This window comes from Oncorhynchus masou, chromosome 6 (genome assembly GCF_036934945.1).
Source record: "Oncorhynchus masou masou isolate Uvic2021 chromosome 6, UVic_Omas_1.1, whole genome shotgun sequence".
Classification (NCBI taxonomy): domain Eukaryota; kingdom Metazoa; phylum Chordata; class Actinopteri; order Salmoniformes; family Salmonidae; genus Oncorhynchus; species Oncorhynchus masou.
In genome coordinates this window covers 56,841,568-56,866,359 of record NC_088217.1, presented here as the reverse complement: position 1 = coordinate 56,866,359, position 24,792 = coordinate 56,841,568, and the positions used below count along the sequence as shown (strand labels likewise).

General features: G+C 45.1%; 1 protein-coding gene across 1 annotated transcript in view; it reads right to left on the bottom strand.

Moving 5' to 3' along the window:
• The window catches only part of gli1 (GLI family zinc finger 1), a 140,732-nt gene that overhangs the window by 18,484 nt on the left and 97,456 nt on the right, over positions 1-24,792 (bottom strand). The window contains exons 7-12 of the mRNA XM_064969209.1: positions 13,838-13,945; positions 9,122-9,259; positions 8,705-8,854; positions 6,845-7,009; positions 6,283-6,528; positions 5,659-5,980 (exon numbers count right to left, since the gene is read on the bottom strand). Coding sequence (XP_064825281.1) covers positions 5,659-5,980; positions 6,283-6,528; positions 6,845-7,009; positions 8,705-8,854; positions 9,122-9,259; positions 13,838-13,945 — 1,129 coding nt within the window. The remainder of the gene's footprint in view (positions 1-5,658; positions 5,981-6,282; positions 6,529-6,844; positions 7,010-8,704; positions 8,855-9,121; positions 9,260-13,837; positions 13,946-24,792) is intronic.

The following is a 24,792-nucleotide window of genomic DNA, read 5'->3' as shown; positions in this document are numbered from 1 at the left end:
TGCTTGGTTCCAAAGCTGAGGTCATTACAGGGAAATAGTTGAGGGTTCCGATATTAGTCACAAATGAAAGACTGGAGAAACCAATCATTGGGTTTAATGTAATTGAAGAAATAGTTCAAACAAAAAGTAACAAGGAACCCTCAGAGCTGATGTATACAGTAAAGATGCGTAGAAATGCACTTAAGCTAGAACAGGGAAAGGCAAAGGCTCTACTCAATCTGCTTCAGCACTCAGAGTACACGGAGGAATGTTGCTTACAGCAGGCAGACGTGACGTTGTCATTCCAGGTGGACGAACAAAATGGATTCATCCCTGTATCCCAAGAGTGGCTCCCTTCAGTGATGAAATGGTGTTATTTTAACCGGACGTGAGAGTGATCTGGGGCCTGGACCTACAAAGCCAGGTCGTGAAAACAGCCATCTCGAAAAGTTGACATTGCAGTAGTGAACGAGTTTTAGTTTATTTTTTATTTTTACAGCGACAGTGCACATTAATCAACGTTTCAGTAAAAGTGCCGGTTTTAGCCAGCCGGCTAATTTTCAACCGCAGTCCCTGGGCAGGTTATTAAAAACAATTACAATATAGACAATAGCAACATAGAACAAGCAAGACATAGCAACATAGGACAAGCAAGACATAGCATACAGACAGAGCAACATAGGACAAGCAAGACGTAGCATACAGACAGAGCAACATAGAACAAAAAGCAGCAAGACAAAATTCATAAAAGCAACAAAGTGTTTCCACACCTCACAAGCTACAGACAACAGACAACATGGAAAGCGGCAACACACAGCTAGGGACCATGTTCACAAATCTGATTGACCTTTAGCCATGTCTTCAAGCATTTTGTGAAAGTGTGATATGTGGTGCAGTTATGTGTGTCTGATGGCAGTGTATTCCAGACATGGGAAGCTCTCACAGAGAATGCAGATTTACTAAAGGTGCTTTTCCTTAGGGGAACTATACAGTCACCTCTCATGGCAGACCTTGTGGATCTGCTGCCATATGTCTGGGTTTTCTGTTTAACAAAAATATTGAGTGGAGGGGGAGCCAGGCCATTAAGGATCTTGAATACATGACATGCGTCAGTGTATTGCACAAGATTTTCCCAACTCAAGAGCTCATGCTTTCTAAGGATGTGACAATGATGATGGCTATTGGGCTTCCTATCAAGCACTTTGAGAGCCTGTTTGTAGACAGACTGAATAGGTTTTAATGTTGTACAGCAAGCTTGGGCCCAACTAGTCAAGCAGTATGTTAAGTGGGGGAGTATCATAGAGTTGAAGTACAGTTTTGCTACCTCTGTAGTCAAACAGTTTCGTAAAAATCTGAAATTAGCTAGGTTGAATTTAGTTATTTGAATTACCTTTTTACTACCAAACATGACATTACCTTACCAAGACAAACAGTGATAGGGACATTACAGAGAGTAGTAGCATGTCACCCGGTTCCTGTGCCCAGTGGAGAAAAGGTTACTGTAGCACAGGTTCAGGACAGATCCCTACCGGAGCCTGGCCCTGAACACGGTCAAATAGAGCGGTGGGACCCACCTGTAGAGGATCAGCACTTGAGCCAAGAACAACGAGAATTAGTCAAACGGATGCTCAGAGAGGAATCAGCTGTTTTCGCCAAAGACGACATGGACATAGGGTGTATTGAAAATCTCACAATGGAGATAACATTGACTGATAACATACCCGTGGCAAAGAGATACAACGTTGTGCCACGCCCCTTGTATGCTGAAGTGAAAAGCCACCTTCAGGGACTCCTGAACAAAAACTTCATCAGGAAGTGAACTTCATCACACCTTTGGTCCACGTATGAAAAAAGGATGGGAGCTTAAGACTGTGTTGATAACAGGGGATTGAACAAGAAGACTGTTCTGGACAGGCATCCCATACCCCCGTATACAGGAAATACTTGATGGTTTGGGAGGGAACTCATGGTTTACGGAAAGGCATACCACCACGGCTTTGTGGGAGAGGAGTCCAGAAAATACAGTGCCTTCAGCACCCCTTGGGCCTTATATGAAAGGAATAGAATTCCCTTTGGCTTATCAAGCAGTCCCTCTGCCTTCCAATGAAGCATGGAGGAAGGTTTAAGAGGTAGAATCTGTATACCCGTGTTTGGATGACGTTCTTATTTTTAGTCAGTCATTTGAACAACATGGGGAAGATGTCCGTCAGGTTCTCAGGCAACAAAAGAAATGGGGCATTAAACTCAGTGCTGATAAGTGTGACCTATTCAAGAATGAGGTCCGTTATTTAGGAAAAATCATTTCTGCTGAGGGTTTACAGAATGGATGTTAAAGAAATTGTAGCAGTGCAAGAACTGGTAAACAGGCCACCAACAAACGTGAGAGTGCTGAGTGTCACGGCTTTTGTTGTGGGAAGGAGGAGCGGACCAAAATGCAGCGTGGTTGTTATTCATTTTATTTTAATAAAGAACTATACACGGTTAAACTAACAAAATAACAAACTTGCGAAAACCGAAAACAGACCTATCTGGTGCAAAACACAGAGACAGGAACAATCACCCACAAACACACAGTGAAACCCAGGCTACCTAAATATGGTTCCCAATCAGAGACAATGACTAACACCTGCCTCTGATTGGGAACCATATCAGGCCAGACATAGAAATAGATAAACAAGACAACCAACATAGAATGCCCACTCAGATCACACCCTGACCAACCAAAACATAGAAACATACAAAATAAACTATGGTCAGGGTGTGACACTGAGGAAACTACTGGGGTTTCTAGGGTACTATAGGGGTTATGTACAGAACTTTTCACAACATGCTAAATATCTCTATGACTTACTAGCAGTGAAGTTGGAGACCCCGGCATCCGGGAAGCGAAGGACCAATGCAGTCGGGACAGGCTCTGCTCCACCAGAAAGTTATATGGGAGGATGCTCACCAGAGAGCATTAGCACACATGGAGAGTGTGTTGACTAATCCACCTGTGCTTGCCCACCCAGATTTCAAGGACCCTTTTATCCTGCATGTTGATGCCTCCAAAGAGGGATTGGGAGGGGTGTTATACCAATGACAAAGTGGCAAACTGAGAGTCATTGGATATGGAATTCTTGGCCCTCAAATGGGCAGTGACTGAGTGGTTCCGAGATGCCTTATTTTATGCTCCCTCTGTGACAGTGTCCAGTGATAATAACCCCTTGACATGTGTTCTAACTACAGCGAGACTGAATGCCACCGGCCATCGCTGTCCAACTTTAATCTCACACTGAAGTATCTTCCTGGAAAGGTAAAGACTTTCTGTCCCACTCTCGAACAGTTACAGACCGACGGTCTCTACACGATATCATGCAGGCTCAGTTAAAGGAAACGGCTGTATGGAGAATCTTGGAACTGAAAAGTCAAAGGACTAGGCCTAAACCAACAGAATGTCAACAAGAGTCATACAAAGTCAAACAGTTACTGCAAGAGTGGAACAGGCTCCATATCTCACCAGATGGATTATTACAAAGGAAAACAGCAAAAAGGACACAAGTTGTGGTACCAAGTCAGTATAGAACACTGATTTACAAGTACTTACGCACTGAAATGGCCCATCTAGGAACAGAAAGAGTGTTGAACTTAACACAGGAACGCTTAGCACGAGAACGCTTAGCACGAGAATGCAACATGGCATTGAACACCAAAGTGTGTAAGTGTATCAAACAAAATAAACACAGTGTAATAACTAGGGCCCCAATGCAACATGTATGAGCTACAGCTCCTTTCCAGTTGATTTCAATTGACTATGTGCATTTGGAGAAAAGCAGAGGGGGCTACGAGTACATTTGAGTTATTTTAGATAACTTTACAAAATTTGCACAAGCCTACCCCACCAGAAATAAGTCAGGGAAAACTGCAGCAAAAAAGCTTTTCGATTATTTTTTCCCAAAGTTTGGCTTTGTGTCAAAAATCCATCACGATCAGGGAAGAGAGTTTGAAAATCAGTTATTCAGAGCCTAGAAGAACTGTACGGGAATAGCCAATTCCAGAACATCTCCATATCATCCACAGGGGAATCCGGTGGAGAGATTTAACCATACAATGTTGTCAATGTTGCGCACACTAGATGAAGAGAAAAAGGCAAGCTGGGGTGATTATCTGAACAATGTCATTCATGCATATAATTGTACCACCAGTGATGCTACTGGGTTCTCACCGTATTTCCTGCTATTTGGAAAGGCTCCACTGCTACCTGTTGACCTTGTCTTTGGGTTACAGATAAAGGAACAGGAGAAATCATACCAGGATTGAGCTAAGAAGTGGCAGCAACAGATGGCAGAAGCCTATGACATCGCCAGTAGAGACATGGAGAAGTCAACAGCAAAGGGAAAAGCCTATTACGATAGGAAGAAAATTAGTTATTTTCTGGTCTCAGGGGATCGTGTACTGGTGAGGAACATGTCAGAACGTGGGGGGACGGGAAAGCTAAGATCACACTGGGAAGACCAAATACCCGTGGTGGTAACCAGGAAAGGTGATGACAGCCCTGTCTATGAGGTAAAAACCTGAGAGTGGTACAGGCAGGGCCAGGGTTCTGCATCGCAATATGCTCATGTCATGTAATTCCCTACCATTTGAGGAACCTGTTGAAACACCCGGTAGAGGTCTGTGGAGAAGGGAACCACCCCAGCAAAATCAGCAAAATGGGGAGAGCGCTGAGTCTGGGAGCTCAGATGAGGATTCTTATCCAGTATTCATCAATAGGCCACGTAGGGATGAAGAAAGCAGACAGAGTAGCACACAAGTAGTACCAGATAATAGTGAGGAACGGGGTCAAACTGATAGAAACCTCACTATGAAGGAGTGCCAGTCCTCAAAAAGAGCCCGGAGAGGACAGGGGTAAATATGGAAACAGCTGAGGGCTCATGATGAAGTGGACACGGATTCATTGGGGTCACCCATGACCTTGCCCCGCCGTTCAGCCCGGCAGAGGAGGCCCAGAGACATTCTAACCTATAACACTTTAGGGCTGCCAAGCTCTTATCAAGATACCAACTAGAGATGTTCTGATGTGTATATATTTTCTTGTTTACCTTTACTAATCACAGTGTGATAATGTTTTGTGGGGGTTGCGTCTTTGCCCATAACGGCAGACTGGACATGTCTAGATAGTTATATGGCTGTTTTCGCCGTTGTTCTCATGACCAGTACTTACATCTTCTGTTTGTTTTGAGGCCAGTGAAATGTTTGGGACAACATTTAGTTTTTGCAGGGGGGTGTTGTAAGGGGCTTAATACAGTTGTATTCCAGCCACTAGGGGGTACTCTGGTGAAGCCCATGGGAAATAAAGAAATACAGTTTAAGTGAATTGGGAAGAGTAAGAATGAAAAACTAAAGAAAGACTGTAAACGACTGTTACCTGTGCTGACGTGATTACAAGTGAAGTCCACCGTACTTTTCGCATTGCAGTTTATATGATAAGCTCATTGGAAGGGTAACACATACATTTTAGCTAGCCGTACTCTTCAAGGGTTGTTCAAGAGGAAAGCATAAGTATTGTGAACTGAATCCAAGCTAAGCATCTTACTCCCAGGTCTGATTGTAGGTAAATGGTCCTCTATAGACAAGGACCAGGTTTAAAATCACTGGTTCAACCATAGTTTTTCAAGCTATATAAGCGACTTTACAAACCTGTGAGTGCTGGTAGCTTGCTACTCCTACCACAGCGTCCGGGTGGAGTGGGCCTTCTGATCTGTTTCAGCTTGTCTATCTTCAGGTTCTCTAGTCTCTTTAGGGCCTGAGACGACGTGCCCCCCATCCCTGTCATGCCCTGCCCTCTTCCCCCAGCTTCCCCTCCTCCTCCCGCCCCTCCCTCCTCCAGAGCGGTCAGGTCCTCCAGACTCCCTGCTGCGTTCAGGTTCATTTCCACACCACTGTCGTTGTTGTTCGCGCTCCCCAGAGGAGAACGCTCGCTACTGCAGGACGACTGGCCACCCGGACTGGGCTGAGACTTCTGGAAGAAAGAGAGATGATAATGTAGCTTAATACATGTAGCTTAAAACATTTGGAAGAACTCTATAGCAGCTGGACAGCACAGAGAGCAGGAGTTGAGTCAGAAGATGATTTCATTCTCAGCTCTCCAGTCTAAATCACAGGAGGTTGGTGGCCCCTTCATTGGGGAGAACAAGGTTGTGGTAATGGCTGGAGTGGAATGGTATCAAATACAAAAAAGACATGGTTTCAATGTATTTGATGCCATTCCATTTGCTCCGTACCAGCCATTATTATGAGCCGTCTTCTCCTTCCCTCACTCACCAGAGCAGATTCAGGCGCCAGCAGTTTGCAGTCCTCCCTGTGTCTAGTCTCCTCTTTCTCCAGCAGCAGTTCACCAGACTGTCCACCAGGGGTCAGTGATGAGCCAGGCGGCCGGGGCCCAGTGTCCCCTCGGTGCTTCTTAGTGATGTGAGCCTCAGGGCCGTGGACTGTCTTCACGTGCTTCCGCAGAGAGCTGGGGTCTGTGTAGCGTTTCGTACACCCGGGGATCTTACACACATACGGCTTCTGTAGTGGGACAGGAGGACACAACATGATTGGACATGGAAACAATTCAGGTAGATGTCAGACATTTGTAGCTATTTTAAGTTATTTCTTATGCCATCCATCTTTCAAATAGTCTCCCATGATGTCAAAACATAAGATAAATCTGTGAGATAAATCATAGATTTCAATGTAATCGATGCTGATAGATCATTCACTAGCTATACATAAAACCATTTCAAGCTATAATTTGAGTGAACAATCCCTTTAAGCAGGTGAAGATGTCAGCAGTTGGAGATAGTGTGATAGATTGACTGAGTGATTGGTTGATTGATGGTACCTCGTTGGAGTGTGTGCGGTTCTGGTGCTTGGCTCTGTCTGAGGCATTGGAGAAGGCTTTGTTGCATCCCTCGTGTTCACAGACATACGGCTTCTCCCCTGTATGAGACCGCAGGTGGGTCTTCAGGTTCTCCAGGCGAGAGTAGGCCTTATTACAGCCCTCAAACTGAAACAGGTTAACATTGTCTTATAATACCCATGAAACTGAAACACACATAACACATTACAACATAGCTCAATCTTACAGTACATTAGGAAAGTGTTCATCCACATTTTGTTACGTTACAGCCTTATTCTAAAATTGATTAAATAATTTCTCCCCCTCATCAATCTACACACAATACCCCATAATGACAAAATGAAAACAAAATGAAAAGCTGCCTATATAAGATCCCACAGTTGACAGTGCATGTCAGAGCATAAACCAAGCCATGAGGTCGAAGGAACTGTCCATAGAGCTCCGAGACAGGATTGTGTCGAGGCATAGATCTGGGGAAGGGTACCAAAACATTTCTGCAGCATTGAAGGTCTCCAAGAACACAGTGGCCTCCAGTATTCTTAAACGGAAGAAGTTTGAAACCACCAAGACTCTTTCTAGAGCTGGCTGCCTGGCCAACCAGAGCCGTCGAGGGAGAAGGGCCTTGTTCAGGGAGGTGACCAAGAACCCGATGATCACTCTGAGAGAGTTCCAGAGTTCCTCTGTGGAGATGGGAGAACCTTCCAGAAGGACAACCATCTTTGCAGCACTCCACCAATCAGGCCTTTATGGTAGAGTGGCCAGACGGAAGCCACTACTCAGTAAAAGACAGCCCGCTTGGAGTTTTTCAAAAGGCACCTAAAGGACTCCCAGACCATGCAAAACAAAATTCTCTGGTCTGATGAAACCAAGATCGAACTCTTTGGCCTGAATGCCAAGCGTCACGTCTGAAGGAAACCTGGCACCATCCCTACTGAAGCATGGTGGCAGGGACTGGGAGACAAATCAGGATCGAGGGAAAGATGAATGGAGCAAAGCACAGAGATCCTTGATGAAAACCTGCTCCAAAGTGCTCAGGATCTCAGACTGGGGCGAAGGTTCACCTTCCATGTCTCTGAATGACAAGTCTCTGAATGCTCTTGAGTGGCCCTGTCAGAGCACCCGATCAAACATCTCTGGATAGACCTGAAAATAACTGCGCAGCGACGCTCCCCATCCAACCTGACACAGCTTGAGAGGATATGCAGAGAAGAATGGGAGAAATGCCCCAAATACAGGTGAGCCAAGCTTGTAGCGTCATATCCAAGACTTGAAGCCGTAATCGCTGCCAAAGGTGTTTCAACAAGTTACTGAGTAAAGAGTCTGAATACTTATGTAAATTTAATATTTCAGTTTAAATATTTTAATACATTTGCACAAAAAAAAATGTTTTGCTTTGTCATTGTTTGGGTATTGTGTGAGGAAAAAAAACATTGATGAGGGGAAAAAAACAATGTAATCAATTTTAGAATAAGACTGTAATGTAACAAAGTGTGGAAAAGTCAAAGGGGGGGTCTGAATACCTTCCGAATACATTGTATAAAATATCAAACTGAAACTATAGACGCACATCTTATTACAGCCCTCAAACTGAAACACACATACTGTACAAATACCAATATGTAATGTAGACTGAAAGACAAGGTCTGATGTAATCATTGTCGGGTAGCACATTTCGATTAAAGCCACATACATGCACTGTGAGTATACTACCTATACTGTGTTTCTCTCTCAAACTGATCTATGAAATTGAAATTTGAGTCTAAACTGAATTTGAATTCATTCAACAATCAATTTCAAAGCTCAGTTTGCGAGAGAGCGATCAGGATACTGTAGTATACTCACAGTACACTTATGAGGTTTCTCTCCTGTGTGCCTGCGCATGTGAACCACCAGCATGTACTGGGCCTTGAAAGGTCTCTGCTCCCTGGAACACTCCTGCCAGTGGCACACAAACTCCTTCTTCTCTCCATGGATGTGCTCGTTGTTTATGTGCTGTTGAAGACAAAGGAATGTTATTGTTGATTTACACGGACCTTGTGTTTTGGACCATAGTTGGAGACAGACTCGCTATTCGAGACAGACTCAAACCAATGGTTCCCTTCCTTTCCCTTCTCTCATACAGTGTGTATATGTAAGGCCAATACTTTTTCCTCATGACCTGACCAGAAAAACTCTGGGCCCTAACTAGTGCCGGGGGCCCCGAGTTTATCCAGGCCAAGTCACGTAGTCAGGAAAGCCTCCTGTCCTGTCCATACTCACGTGGACTAGCTGCTCCTGCGTGTCAAACTCCTTGCTGCAGCTCTCCCAGTGGCAGTTGGTCTCATAGATGGCCTCTGGTTCCGGTTTATCCTCCTTATCCAGATCCTCCCGCCCCTCCAGCAGACCCATCAGAGGATCCTGGGTAGAGGTCAATGGTCACGGGTCATTGGTTAGAAGTCAGGGTTCAACACAACAGGAAGTACATGGGCAGTTCTCAGATGAGCAACATTAAATACACATAGTTGAAACAGTTGTTGAAACACATAGCACACACACACATGCAGGTGCATACACACAATCTCTCTCTCTCTCTCTCTCTCTCTCTCTCTCTCTCTCTCTCTCTCTCTCTCTCTCACAATGACAATCTCACACATTTTGTTAGCAAAATGTTTTAAAATTGTGATTGAGTGTTACCATGTGTGATTGAGTGTGTAGTGTAACCTGTTACCTGTGTGTTATGTTCTTCATTAAATATGTACATTTTAGTCATTTAGCAGACACTCTTAACAGTGAATTTAGTGCATTCATCTTAATTTTAGATACTCTTTAAAGAGGTAGGGTTTCAGATGTTTTCGGAAGACTCAGCTACGCTAGCTTTAGGGGGAAGCTGGTTTCACCATTGCTGGGCAGAGCGGGATAGGCCCTCCCGTAGGGGAGGGAGGGCCAAGAGACCAGAGGTAGCAGAACAGAGTACTCAGGTTGGGTTTAGGGTTTGCTGCTTGCTGCTCCATAGGCAAGTACCATGGTCTTGTAGTGGAGGAAAGCTTTGACTGCCCAGCCAATACAGAGTTGCAGTAGTCCAGACGGGAGATGACAAGTGCATGGATTAGGGCCTACGCCGATTCCTTTGTGAGGTAGGGTCGTACTCTACGGATGTTGTAGAACATAAACCTGCCGGGGCAAGTATCTACTTTGATGTTTGCAAGGTTCTTTGCATTCTGGGAGGGGGACACCATAGAGTGGTCAACCATGATGGAGATGTTTTGGAGCATGCTTGCCTTCCCACGGGAGCAAGAGCAGCTCTGTCTTGTTGAGCTGGAGGTGGGGGGCCGACATCCAATCTGAGACATGGGCCTAGAACTGAGCCCCGGGGGACACCAGTAGTGAGAGTATTTGGTGCAGACACAGATCCTCTCCACGTCACCTGGTAGGAGCAGCCTGAGATGCCCAGACATGAGAGGGTGGAGAGGAGGACATGATGGTTCATGCTGTCGAAGGCAGTGGATAGATCTAGGAGGATGAGAACTGAGGAGAGTCAGCTTTGGCAGTGCAGTAAGCCTCCGTGACACAGAGGAGAGCAGTCTTGGTTTAGTGACCCGTCTTGAACCCTGTCTGGTTAGGGTCAAGAAGATCGTTCTGAGACAGTTGTCAGAAAGTGTTTTGGAAAGAAAAGAAAGAGGGGATACCGGTCTGTAGTTTTTTTTTTATATCAGAGGGATTGAATGTTTGTTTATTTTGTGGTCAGAGGGGATGCAGCCAGTGGTCAGGGATGAGTTGATGAGGAAAGTGAGGTCTCCGGAGATGGGGCTAAGCGGGCAAGTTTTCGGGCGGCCAGACCTCACTAGTCGCAGGATTTCATCTGGAGAGAGGGGAGAAAGAGGTCCAGGCGTAGGGTAGATCTTTGCGACTGGGACAGTGGACTCAATAGGCTGAGTGAATGAGGAGCGGATGTTGTCCAACTTCTTTTCAAAGTGTGTGTGTGTGTGATTTGTGTGCAGAAGATTTTATTCTTACGGGTCAGACCCACAGAGAAATCACAGTTTTACCTCTGATTTTTGGTTTGCATAAATACTCCCAGCCACAAGAGGGCAGTATATTGTTTGGCTTGTGCCTGCTGTAGCTAATGTAAGCTAACTGGCAAGCTGCGCTAATGTTGTTGCTAGCTAGCTAGAATTTGTAGTAAGCCCTTATTGACACTAACCAGATGACCACAACTAATTAACTGGTGTAGGTAGCAACACTATAATTAAATCACAATGGATTTGTTTTTGGATGAAGCAGATGCCTGTTAGCTGTCGAGAGTCGGTGGAGTAGCTAGTTAGCTATGTTGTGCTAACCATTTATCTAAAATTAGATAGCAAGCGAACTGGCATTGACAGTACGGGATAATGAAAAGTGAAATCAATTATTGGTAGAAGGCTAGCTTGGTAAAGGCAAGCAGTTAGTGTTGTATGCATTGTGCTGCTCTTACCACCCCATTAGTTTCATATTTACTGTATGTGACTTCCTGGCTCAGTTATCAAGCTAACGTTAACTATTTAGCTAGCTAACAAAATGAGCAGGTGCATATTATCAAACTGAACCTCACAAAAAAATATTTATTCAGACACAAAACTCCTTAGTTAGATGTAAAAGGAGTAAAGGATAAAAAATATGTTTCAGTAAGAACAATACAGATGAAAAGGGGGTAGATAACACTGGGAAATGTGGACCTATTTTGTCCTTTTTTCTTGTCACTTTTGTCGGCTCCAGCACGTGGAGGTTTGTGCTCTCTGATTGGCTCAAAGTCAAGTTCTTGGCCACTGACGAGCGTTTGCGATTCTTACAAGCATAAACGCCAGGATCGTTGGTACTAGGTCAGTACACAGCAGGGATAGCTTTTGTTCTAGCAAGAGAAGGAACAGTCTCCTATTGTGCTAAGAACAGTACCTATCTGCAGTCAGATTTCTCGGTGTGCCTGTATCGGTAATGGACCTACTATTTTTTCTTAAACATTGTATGGGTCTAATCATAGAAATACATATAGAATCCCTATTGATTTAGTACAATCTCCGTGGGCATAGTAGGCAAGTAAAAATATTTCGTAACTTTGATCATGCATTACCTTTTAATGTGGCATAAATACAACCAGTCATGATGCATTTCATCTGATTGTCAAACAATCACTTCAAAAGCTCGCTCCTGTTGGCTACCCGCGCACGTTTTTCCACTCACAAAATAAATCTAGCATCCAAACAGTGCACTGTGCACCCGCAAATTGATGAATGGAAAGAGACATCTGTAACAAAAAGCCTGAAGTTGTAATATCATTCAGCGATTCATGCATCACGTGTCTCGGTCTCGGCTCACCGAACCACAACACAATTTGGAGGGTATACCGCCCGTTTTCAAGTAAGTTTGCATTTTTGTATGCAACTTACATGTGGTAATGTTAAATAATGGTGTAATTGCCTATAGTTTTATTGGCATTACATTTTAATTATTGTGATAGGCTCACGTTTTACCGGTATGACGTACCCCAACTATTTATTTTCCTGGGACACCATACCGGACCATACCAAACTGGCTTATTTTTGTATTGTTTTATTTCACCTTTATTTAACCAGGTAGGCAAGTTGAGAACAAGTTCTCATTTACAATTGCGACCTGGCCAAGATAAAGCAAAGCAGTTTGACACATACAACGACACAGAGTTACACATGGAGTAAAACAAACATACAGTCAATAATACAGTAGAAACAAGTCTATATACGATGTGAGCAAATGAGGTGAAATAAGGGAGGTAAAGGCAACAAAAAAAAGGCCATGGTGGCAAAGTAAATACAATATAGCAAGTAAAACACTGGAAAGGTAGATTTGCATTGGAAGAATGTGCAAAGTAGAAATAAAAATTATGGTGTGCAAAGGAGCAAAATAAATACATTAGGGAAAGAGGTAGTTGTTTGGGCTAAATTATAGGTGGGCTATGTACAGGTGCAGTAATCTGTGAGCTGCTCTGACAGCTGGTGCTTAAAGCTAGTGAGGGAGATAAGTGTTTCCAGTTTCAGAGATTTTTGTAGTTCGTTCCAGTCATTGGCAGCAGAGAACTGGAAGGAGAGGCGGCCAAAGAAAGAATTGGTTTTGGGGGTGCCCAGATAGATATACCTGCTGGAGTGCGTGTGCTACAGGTGGGTGATGCTATGGTGACCAGCGAGCTGAGATAAGGGGGACCTAGCAGGGTCTTGTAGATGACATGGAGCCAGTGGGTTTGGCGACGAGTATGAAGCGAGGGCCAGCCAACGAGAGCGTACAGGTCGCAATTGTGGGTAGTATATGGGGCTTTGGTGACAAAACGGATGGCACTGTGATAGACTGCATCCAATTTGTTGAGTAGGGTATTGGAGGCTATTTTGTAAATGACATCGCCAAAGTCGACGATTGGTAGTATGGTCAGTTTTACAAGGGTATGTTTGTCAGCATGAGTGAAGGATGCTTTGTTGCGAAATAGGAAGCAAATTCTAGATTTAACTTTGGATTGGAGATGTTTGATGTGGGTCTGGAAGGAGAGTTTACAGTCTAACCAGACACCTAGGTATTTGTAGTTGTCCACATATTCTAAGTCAGAGCCGTCCAGAGTAGGGATGTTGGATCCTCCAGGTGCAGGCTGAAGAGCATGCATTTAGTTTTACTTGTATTTAAGAGCAATTGGAGGCCACGGAAGGAGAGTTGTATGGCATTGAAGCTTGCCTCGAGGGTTGTTAACACAGTGTCCAAAGAAGGGCCAGAAGTATACAGAATGGTGTCGTCTGCGTAGATGTGGATCAGTCACTCACCAGCAGCAAGAGCGACATCATTGATGTATACAGAGAAGAGAGTCGGTCCAAGAACTGAACCCTGTCACCCCTGGTTGTGTGTGTATTGTGGATAGTGTAGTGTAACCTATTGCTTGTATGTTATATGTGTGTAATGAGCTAAGCATTACCTGAGGTTGTGTGTGTGTGTAGTGTAACCTGTTACCTGTGTGCCAGTAGAGGATGGGCTGGCCACGTCACCCTCAGACCTTTCCTCCAGACTCTTAATGTTGATCCCATCCATCACACTACCCAGCACTGGCTCTGTCTTTAGCTACGCACACACACACACACACACACACACACACACACACACACACACACACACACACACACACACACACACACACACACACACACACACACACACACAAACACACACAAGCAAAGACAGGATTGCACTCAGTTACAACATTGGTACGTTAGAATGTCTGGTAAAACATCACAATGCCCAATACCACCTCTGTCTTTGGCTACACACAGAGAAACAGGTCAGGACTATATAGAGCCAATTCTTGTTCACCATCAAACGTTGCGTTCGAGTGATGCGCACATATCCTGACATCAAAAGATAAGCAGGATTGCTAACCCTATGTTTGTAAACACGCCATTAAAAAGTACAATAATGATTCAGTGTCCATATTTGTTTTGCTACTAAGTAAACCTCCAGTTGTTCTCCATTATTCCACCCATTAAAACTTCTCCCCATCCCAAGTTGGGTTGTCGTCCCAGTGACTAGCAGAACACCCCTGTCCCCCTGGATCCCAGGGCCCCTGAGAGCCATCCTTCAAAAAGAGCACACAGTGAAAACGGGCGGTATATCCTCCAAATTGTGTTGCAGTTTGACAAGAACACTAACATTTTGCCAAGGCGAGAAAAGTGGGTGGGAGATTATAATAGGGTTTTAAATACCTCAATGGACCGTAAAGTAAATCACACTACGAACTTTCATGCACTTAAGGAAATCATGAACATCATGGATATATTGGAACTAGTGGATATATGGAGGCTTAAATATCCTGACCTAGTGAGATATACATGGCGGAAGCTCAATCAAAGTAGTCGTCTTGACTACTTTCTTATGTCATTCTCGCTGGCACCAAAATATAAAAATGTTGATAGGGGACAGAATGCAGTTGGACCATAAAATTATTGGCATATACATTCCTCTTACAGAATTTCCACGTGGGTGAGGATATTGGAAATGTAATCAAAGCCTATTGGATGATAACATGATTTTAAGTAAGACAGAATCATTTTTACCTGACTTTTTCCAACATTACATTAGTACAGAAGATCCCCTTATTGTATAGGACACTTTTAAATGTGCCTTTAGAGGCCATGCAATTCAATACTAAAACATAAGCAATTTAGGTTAAAAGAGTCCATATTAACAAAGGAAATAGAAGGATGAAGAGTACAGATAGATAGCAATAAAAACAGTACCATAGAGGCACATAATAAGTTAGTGTAAGGTTCTGCTTTCCTTTTCTTAGTCAACCTTGTGTTCTTTTTCTTTGTGTTATTGAACGTAGCCCTGTTTCTCTGTGTTCTGGAACTTAGTCCTGTCTTTCATTTTTGTTCATTGATTTCAACTGTGTTCGTTTCTCACCTGGTCTCATCAGCTCCCTATTTAGTTCAGTTCTTTCTGTTTGTATGGTTGTGAGGTATTGTTTGTTTTTGACTACCTACCTGTGTTTGACCATTGCCCGCCTGTGACCACGATTCCTGCCTTCTGTGACGGCTTAATAAACATCTGTGCGTGAATCTACACATTTCCTCCATGAGCATTCATTACAGTTAGAGGAAAAATAAATGGTGGAACTTATTCAAGAAAGATCAAGTGTAATAAACTCAAAGAAATGTCAAATCAGTTTATTTTCAGCAAACATAGCATGTGTAAATATTTGTATGAACATAACAAGACAACTGACATTAAAATGAACAAGTTCCACAGACATGTGACAGAAATTGATTAATGTGTCCCTGAACAAAGAAGGGGGTTCAAAAGTAATAGTCAGTATCTGCTGTGGCCACCAGCTGCAATAAGTACTGCAGTGCTTCTCCTCATGGACTGCAACAGATTTGTCAGTTATTGCTGTGAGGTGTTACCCCACTCTTCACCAAGGCACCTACAAGTTCCCGGACATTTCTGGGGGGAATGGTCCTATCCCTCACCCTCCGATCCAACAGGTCCCAGACGTGCTCAATGTGATTGAGATTCGGGCTCTTCGCTGGCCATGGCAGAACACTGCCATTCCTGTCTTGCAGGAAATCATGCACAGAATGAGCAGCATGGCTGGTGTCATTGTCATACTGGAATGTCATGTCAGGATGAGCCTGCAGGAATGGTACCACATGAGGGAGGAGGATGTCTTCCCAGTAACGCACAGTTGAGATTGCCTGCAATGACAACAAGCTCAGTCCGATGATGCTGTGACACACCGCCCCAGACCATGACGGACCCTCCACCTCCAAATTAATCCCGCTCAAGAGTACAGGCCTCGGTGTAACGCTCATTTCTTCGATGATAAACGCGAATCCAACCATCACCCCTGGTGAGACAAAACTGCAATTCGACAGTGAATAGCACTTTTTGCCAGTCCTGTCTGGTCTAGCGATGGTGGGTTTGTGCCCATAGGCAACGTTGTTGCCGGTGATGTCTGGTGAGGACCTGCCTTACAACAAGCCCTCAATCCAACCTCTCTCAGCCTATTGCGGACAGTCTGAGCACTGATGGAGGAATTGTGCGTTCCTGGTTTAACTCGGGTAGTTGTTGTTGCCATCCTGTACCTGTCCCTCAGGTGTGATGTTCAGATGTACCGATCCTGTGCAGGTGTTGTTACACGTGGTCTGCCACTGCAAGGACGTTCAGCTGTCCATCCTGTCTCCCTGTAGCACTGTCTTAGGCGTCTCATAGTACGGACATTGCAATTTATTGCCTTGGCCACATCTGCAGTCCTCATGCCTCCTTGCAGTATGCCTAAGGCACATTCACGCAGACGAGCTGGGACCCTGGACATCTTTCTTTTGGTGTTTTTCAGAGTCAGTAAAAAGGTCTTTTTTAGTGTCCTAAGTTTTCATAACTGTGACCTTAATTGTCTGTTCATTAATTTTTGTGGTTCATTGAATAAGCATGGGAAACAGTGTTTAAACCCTTTACAATGAAGATCTGTAAAGATCTTTAGATTTTTACAAATTATCTTTGAAGACGGGGTCCTGAAAAGGGATGTTCCTTTTTTTTCTTAGTTTATATTGTATAAAATAAAGCAACCCTGATGGAATACGGGGAAAATGCACTATTATTTTTTAAATCTTCAACATAGAAATGCTTCCAAAAATAATTTACTGAAACTTGTTACAAATGGAGTCACCCATGATTCACCAAACTATATTTTGAAAGAGGAAGCAAATACTTTAAGCATATGTTCCAGTCTCCTCGATCTCCACTAACTGAAGTTAATTGTGTGGATTTGTTTCTATTAATAATGTAAAATTAATAGCTGTGCAGAAAGACTCATGTGAAGGCCATATTACAGAGGAGGAACTTCTTGACACAATTAAAGCCTTCAAGGACCTGCTTCTTAAGGATCCAGTCTTTTTCTTTTCACCTAAAATGACATACCCAAATCTAACTGCCTGTACCTCAGGCCTTGAAGCAAGGATATGCATATTCTTGGTACCATTTGAAAGGAAACACTTTGAAGTTTGTGGAAATGTGAAAGGAATGTAGAGAATATAACACATTCGAGCTGGTAAAAGATAATACAAAGAAAATAAAAAACTGTTATTTTGTATTTTTTGTACCATCTTTGAAATGCAAGAGAAATGCCATAGTGTGTTATTCCAGCCCAGGTGCAATTTAGATTTTGCAATGTATGCACAACGTTTTAGACTAATTCAATGAACCATTGTTCAACATTTTTAATCAAGACTGCCCAAATGTGCCTAATATGTATTATTAATAACTTTTTATATTCAAAATTGTGCACTATTCTCAAACAATTTGGTATTATTTCACTGTAATAGCTACTGTAAATTGGACAGTGCAGTTAGATTAACCAGAATTTAAGCTTTCTGCCAATATCAGATACAACCTCATGCTAATTGCATTACCCTACGTTAAGCTCATCCCGAGGAAGGGACACCGATCCCGAAGAAGATTTATTAAGTCCGGGAAAACTCCTGTGCTGGATGGCATACCAGTTGAGGTATACCAAACCTTTTTTGATGTACTCAGAGGACCGTTACTAGCATGTTTTAACCACTCCTATCAAAATGGTAGATTGTCAGATACTCAACAAGAAGGTCTGATTTCATTAATACTGAAACAGGACGCAAGTGGTAAATATAAAGATCCAGTTCATTAAAATTGGAGGCCCCTTACACTTCAGTGTTGTGATGCAAAATGCATACCGCATAGAATTAAAAAGGTTTTGGCAGATATTATTCAACCAAATCAGACAGGTTTTTAACATGGACGATCCATTGTAGATAATATAAGACAAGTACTGGAAACAATAGAACAATATTAAACATTTGGAAAACCAGGCCTTGTATTCATAGCTGACTTAAAAAGGTTTTTGATGAAGTACAACTGGAATCTATATATAAATGCCTGGAATATTTCAATTTTGGTAAAGCTCTTATACAATGGGTTAAAGTTGTGTATAGTAATCCTAGGTTTAAAATAGTAAATAATGGCTACTTCTCAGAAAATATTAAACCGTCAAGAGGAGTAACACAAGGTTGTCCGCTACTGTTTATCTATTGATTGTGGCCATCAAAATTGTAGCTATTAAAATATGTATAATTCAAATCAAATCAAATTTTATTTGTCACATACACATGGTTAGCAGATGTTAATGCGAGTGTAGCGAAATGCTTGTGCTTCTAGTTCCGACAATGCAGTAATAACCAACAAGTAATCTAACTAACAATTCCTAAACTACCGTCTTATACACAGTGTAAGGGGATAAAGAATATGTACGTAAGGATATATGAATGAGTGATGGTACAGAGCAGCATAGGCAAGATACAGTAGATGGTATCGAGTACAGTATATACATATGAGATGAGTATGTAAACAAAGTGGCATAGTTAAAGTGGCTAGTGATACATGTATTACATAAGGATGCAGTCGATGATATAGAGTACAGTATATACGTATGCATATGAGATGAATAATGTAGGGTAAGTAACATTATATAAGGTAGCATTGTTTAAAGTGGCTAGTGATATATTTACATCATTTCCCATCAATTCCCATTATTAAAGTGGCTGGAGTTGAGTCAGTGTCAGTGTGTTGGCAGCAGCCACTCAATGTTAGTGGTGGCTGTTTAACAGTCTGATGGCCTTGAGATAGAAGCTGTTTTTCAGTCTCTCTGTCCCAGCTTTGATGCACCTGTACTGACCTCGCCTTCTGGATGATAGCGGGGTGAACAGGCAGTGGCTCGGGTGGTTGATGTCCTTGATGATCTTTATGGCCTTCCTGTAACATCGGGTGGTGTAGGTGTCCTGGAGGGCAGGTAGTTTGCCCCCGGTGATGCGTTGTGCAGACCTCACTACCCTCTGGAGAGCCTCACGGTTGAGGGCGGAGCAGTTGCCGTACCAGGCGGTGATACAGCCCGCCAGGATGCTCTCGATTGTGCATCTGCAGAAGTTTGTGAGTGCTTTTGGTGACAAGCCAAATTTCTTCAGCCTCCTGAGGTTGAAGAGGCGCTGCTGCGCCTTCTTCACGATGCTGTCTGTGTGAGTGGACCAATTCAGTTTGTCTAAGATATGTATGCCGAGGAACTTAAAACTTGCTACTCTCTCCACTACTGTTCCATCGATGTGGATAGGGGGGTGTTCCTTCTGCTGTTTCCTGAAGTCCACAATCATCTCCTTAGTTTTGTTAACGTTGAGTGTGAGGTTATTTTCCTGACACCACACTCCGAGGGCCCTCACCTCCTCCCTGTAGGCCGTCTCGTCGTTGTCGGTAATCAAGCCTACCACTGTTGTGTCGTCCGCAAACTTGATGATTGAGTTGGAGGCGTGCGTGGCCACGCAGTCGTGGGTGAACAGGGAGTACAGGAGAGGGCTCAGAACGCACCCTTGTGGGGCCCCAGTGTTGAGGATCAGCGGGGAGGAGATGTTGTTACCTACCCTCACCACCTGGGGGCGGCCCGTCAGGAAGTCCAGTACCCAGTTGCACAGGGCGGGGTCGAGACCCAGGGTCTCGAGCTTGATGACGAGCTTGGAGGGTACTATGGTGTTGAATGCCGAGCTGTAGTCGATGAACAGCAATCTCACATAGGTATTCCTCTTGTCCAGATGGGTTAGGGCAGTGTGCAGTGTGGTTGAGATTGCATCGTCTGTGGACCTATTTGAGCGGTAAGCAAATTGGAGTGGGTCTAGGGTGTCAGGTAGGGTGGAGGTGATATGGTCCTTGACTAGTCTCTCAAAGCACTTCATGATGACAGAAGTGAGTGCTACAGGGCGGTAGTCGTTTAGCTCAGTTACCTTAGCTTTCTTGGGAACAGGAACAATGGTGGCCCTCTTGAAGCATGTGGGAACAGCAGACTGGTATAGGGATTGATTGAATATGTCCGTAAACACACCAGCCAGCTGGTCTGCGCATGCTCTGAGGGCGCGGCTGGGGATGCCGTCTGGGCCTGCAGCCTTGCGAGGGTTAACACGTTTAAATGTTTTACTCACCTCGGCTGCAGTGAAGGAGAGACCGCATTTTTCCGTTGCAGGCAGTGTCAGTGGCACTGTATTGTCCTCAAAGCGGGCAAAAAAGTTATTTAGTCTGCCTGGGAGCAAGACATCCTGGTCCGTGACTGGGCTGGATTTCTTCCTGTAGTCCGTGATTGACTGTAGACCCTGCCACATGCCTCTTGTGTCTGAGCCGTTGAATTGGGATTCTACTTTGTCTCTGTACTGACGCTTAGCTTGTTTGATAGCCTTACGGAGGGAATAGCTGCATTGTTTGTATTCAGTCATGTTACCAGACACGTTGCCCTGATTGAAAGCAGTGGTTCGCGCTTTCAGTTTCACGCGAATGCTGCCATCAATCCAAGGTTTCTGGTTAGGGAATGTTTTAATCGTTGCTATGGGAACGACATCTTCAACGCACGTTCTAATGAACTCGCACACCGAATCAGCGTATTCGTCAATGTTGTTATTTGACGCAATACGAAACATGTCCCAGTCCACGTGATGGAAGCAGTCTTGGAGTGTGGAGTCAGCTTGGGCGGACCAGCGTTGGACAGACCTCAGCGTGGGAGCTTCTTTTTTTAGCTTTTGTCTGTAGGCAGGTATCAGCAAAATGGAGTCGTGGTCAGCTTTTCCGAAAGGGGGGCGGGGCAGGGCCTTATATGCGTCGCGGAAGTTAGAGTGACAGTGATCCAAGGTTTTTCCGCCCCTGGTTGCGCAATCGATATGCTGATAAAATTTAGGGAGTCTTGTTTTCAGATTAGCCTCGTTAAAATCCCCAACAACAATGAGTGCAGCCTCCGGATAAATGGTTTCCAGTTTGCAAAGAGTTAAATAATGTTCGTTCAGAGCCATCGATGTGTCTGCTTGGAGGGGGGATATATACGGCTGTGATTATAATCGAAGAGAATTCTCTTGGTAGATAATGCGGTCTACATTTGATTGTGAGGAATTCTAAATCAGGTGAACAGAAGGATTTGAGTTCCTGTATGTTTCTTTCATCGCACCATGCCTCGTTAGCCATAAGGCATACACCCCCATCCCTCTTCTTACCAGAAAGGTGTTTGTTTCTGTCGGCGCGATGCGTGGAGAAACCCGTTGGCTGCACCGCTTCGGATAGCGTCTCTCCAGTGAGCCATGTTTCCGTGAAGCACAGAACGTTACAGTCTCTGATGTCCCTCTGGAATGCTACCCTTGCTCGGATTTCATCAACCTTGTTGTCAAGAGACTGGACATTGGCAAGAAGAATGCTAGGAAGTGGGGCACGATGTGCCCGTCTCCGTAGTCTGACCAGAAAAACGGCAGCCAGAAGACCGCCACGTTTCCCTCTTTTTCGGAGTCGTTTTTGGGTCGCTGCATGCGATCAATTCCGTTGTCCTGTTTGTAAGGCAGAACACAGGATCCGCGTCGCGAAAAACATATTCTTGGTCGTACTGATGGTGAGTTGACGCTGATCTTATATACAGTAGTTCTTCTCGACTGTATGTAATGAAACCTAAGATGACCTGGGGTACTAATGTAAGAAATAACACGTAAAAAAACAAAAAACTGCATAGTTTCCTAGGAACGCGAAGCGAGGCGGCCATCTCTGTCGGCGCCGGAAGTATAATTGCGCAGGAGGAGATGGCTGCCGTTTTACGGGTACTTAACCAATTGTGCTATTGTGTGTTTTTTCACGTTATTTGTAACTTATTTTGTACATAATGTTTCTGCCACCGTTTCTTATGACCGAAAAGAGCTTCTGGATATCAGAACAGTGATTACTCACCTCGTACTGGACAAAGATTTTTTCTTTAACGAGTCAGACACCGGGCAACGCCCAAATCCCTGTCATTCGCATGAAGAAGAGAGAGAGCTATAGGGGACGTGGGTCTGGGTGCCTTGTAAGAATCTGACACCGAGTGGGTAACCTGCCTCTACCTTCCGTACTATTAGCCAACGTGCAATCATTGAATAATAAACTGGATGAGCTCCGATCAAGAATATCCTACCAATGTGACATTAAAAACTGTAATATCTTATGTTTCACCGAGTTGTGGCTGAACGACGACAGGGATAACATACAGCTGGCTGGGTTTTTCGTGCATCGGCAAGATAGAACAGCTGCCTCCGGTAAGACAAGGGGTGGCAGTCTGTCTCTATTTGTTAATAACAGCTGGTGCACAAAATCTAATATTAAGGAAGTCTTGAGGTTTTACTCACCTGAGGTAGAGTATCTCATGATAAGCTGTAGTCCACACTATTTGCCAAGAGATTGTTCATCTATATTTTTTGTTGCTTTCTATTTACCACCACAAACCGATGCTGGCACCAAGATCACACTCAATGAGCTGTATAAGGCCATAAGCAAACAAGAAAATGCTCATTCGGAGGCGGCACTCCTAGTTGACAGGGACTTTAATGCAGGTAAACTTAAATATGTTTTACCTAATTTCTACCAGAATGTTACATGTGCAACAAGAGGAAAAAAACTCGAGACCCCCTTTACTCCACACACACAGACGCGTACAAAACTCTCCCTCGCCCTTCACTTGGCTAATCTGACCCTACCTATATCCTCCTGATTCCTGCTTACAAGCAAAAATTTAGCAGCAACAGCGGCCAAAGACACAGGACTCTTGGACGTGGGAGGAAATCCTCGACGGGAGAGGACCCTGGGCTAATCCAGGGGAGTGTAGCCGCCCCAAGGTGCAGCAGGAGAAGAGGCAACAGGAGCAGCTCAAAGAGGAGTACTGGACATGGGAGGATGAGTTGGATGGTAAAGGACCCTGGGCACAGCCTGGAGAATATCGCCACCCCAAAGAAGAGCTGGAGGCGGTGAAGGCAGAGAGGCGCTGGTATGAGGAGGCAGCACGGCGACGCGGATGGAAGCCCGAGAGTCAGCCCCAAAAATGTATTGGGGGGGGCTCACAGGAAGTATGGCGAAGCCAGGTAGGAGACCTGCGTCAACTTCCTGTGGTTATCGGGGGGCTAGAGAGACCGGGCAGGCACCGTGTTATGCTGTGAAGCGCACGGTGTCCCCAGTGCGGGTGCATAGCCCGGTGCGATACATTCCAGCTTCGCGTATTGGCCGGGCTAGAGTGGGCATCAGGCCAAGTGCCATGAAGCCGGCTCTACGCATCTGGTCTCCAGTGCGTCTCCTTGGGCCGGCTTACATGGCACCAGCCTTGCGCATGGTGTCCCCGGTTCGCCTGCATAGCCCAGTGCAGGCTATTCCACTTCGCCGCACTGGCAGGGCGACCGGGAGCATGCAACCAGGTAGGGTTGGGCAGGCTCGGTGCTCAAGAGCTCCAGTGCGCCTGCATGGTCCGGTCTATCCGTCACCACCTCCATGCACCAGCCCTCCGGTGGCAGCCCCCCGCACCAGGCTGTATCTCCGGCTCATCCGTACAGGTGCTCCCGTCTGTCCAGCGCTGCCGGAGCCTTCCTCCTCTTCAGCGCTGCCGGAGCCTTCCTCCTCTCCAGTGCTGCCGGAGCCTTCCTCCTCTCCAGTGCTGCCGGAGTCTCCCGCCTGTCCGGCGCTGCTGCCGGAGTCTCCCGCCTGTCCGGCGCTGCTGCCGGAGTCTCCCGCCTGTCCGGCGCCAGAGCCCCTCAGCCCAGAGGCGCCAGAGCCCCTCAGCCCAGAGGCGCCAGAGCCCCTCAGCCCAGAGGCGCCAGAGCCCCTCAGCCCAGAGCAGCCGCCCCTCTGTCCCGAGCAGCCGCCCCTCTGTCCCGAGCAGCCGCCACTCTGTCCCGAGCTGCCGCCCCTCTGTCCCGAGCTGCCCCTCAGTCCAGTGGGGTCATTAAGTAGGGTCACCGTGGTTCGGAGACCATGGAAGCGGACAAGGTGGGGGACTAAAACTATGGTAAAGTGGGGGCCACGTCCAGCACCAGAGCCGCCACCGCGGACAGATGCCCACCCAGACCCTCCCCAATAGGTTCAGGTTTTGCGGCCGCAGTCCGCACCTTGGGGGGGGGGTACTGTCACACCCTGACCATAGTTTGTTTTGTATGTTTCTATGTTTTGTTTGGTCAGGGTGTGATATGAGTGGGCATTCTATGTTACATGTCTAGTTTGTCTAGTTCTACGTTTGGCCTGATATGGTTCTCAATCAGAGGCAGGTGTTAGTCATTGTCTCTGATTGGGAACCATATTTAGGTAGCCTGTTGGGTTTTGTGGGTGATTGTCCTTGTTTCTGTCTCTGTGTTACTTTGCACCAGTATAGGCTGTTTCGGTTTTCACGTTACGTTTATTGTTTTTGTATTGATTCGTGTTTCCTTTGTTTTATTAAACATGAATCTCAATAGCCATGCCGCATTTTGGTCCGACTCTCCTTCACATAAAGAAAACCGTTACAGGTCAGATGAAGCAGATGCTAAGCTACAGGATTCTTTTGCTAGCACAGATTAGAATATGTTTCGGGATTCTTCCGATGGCTTTGA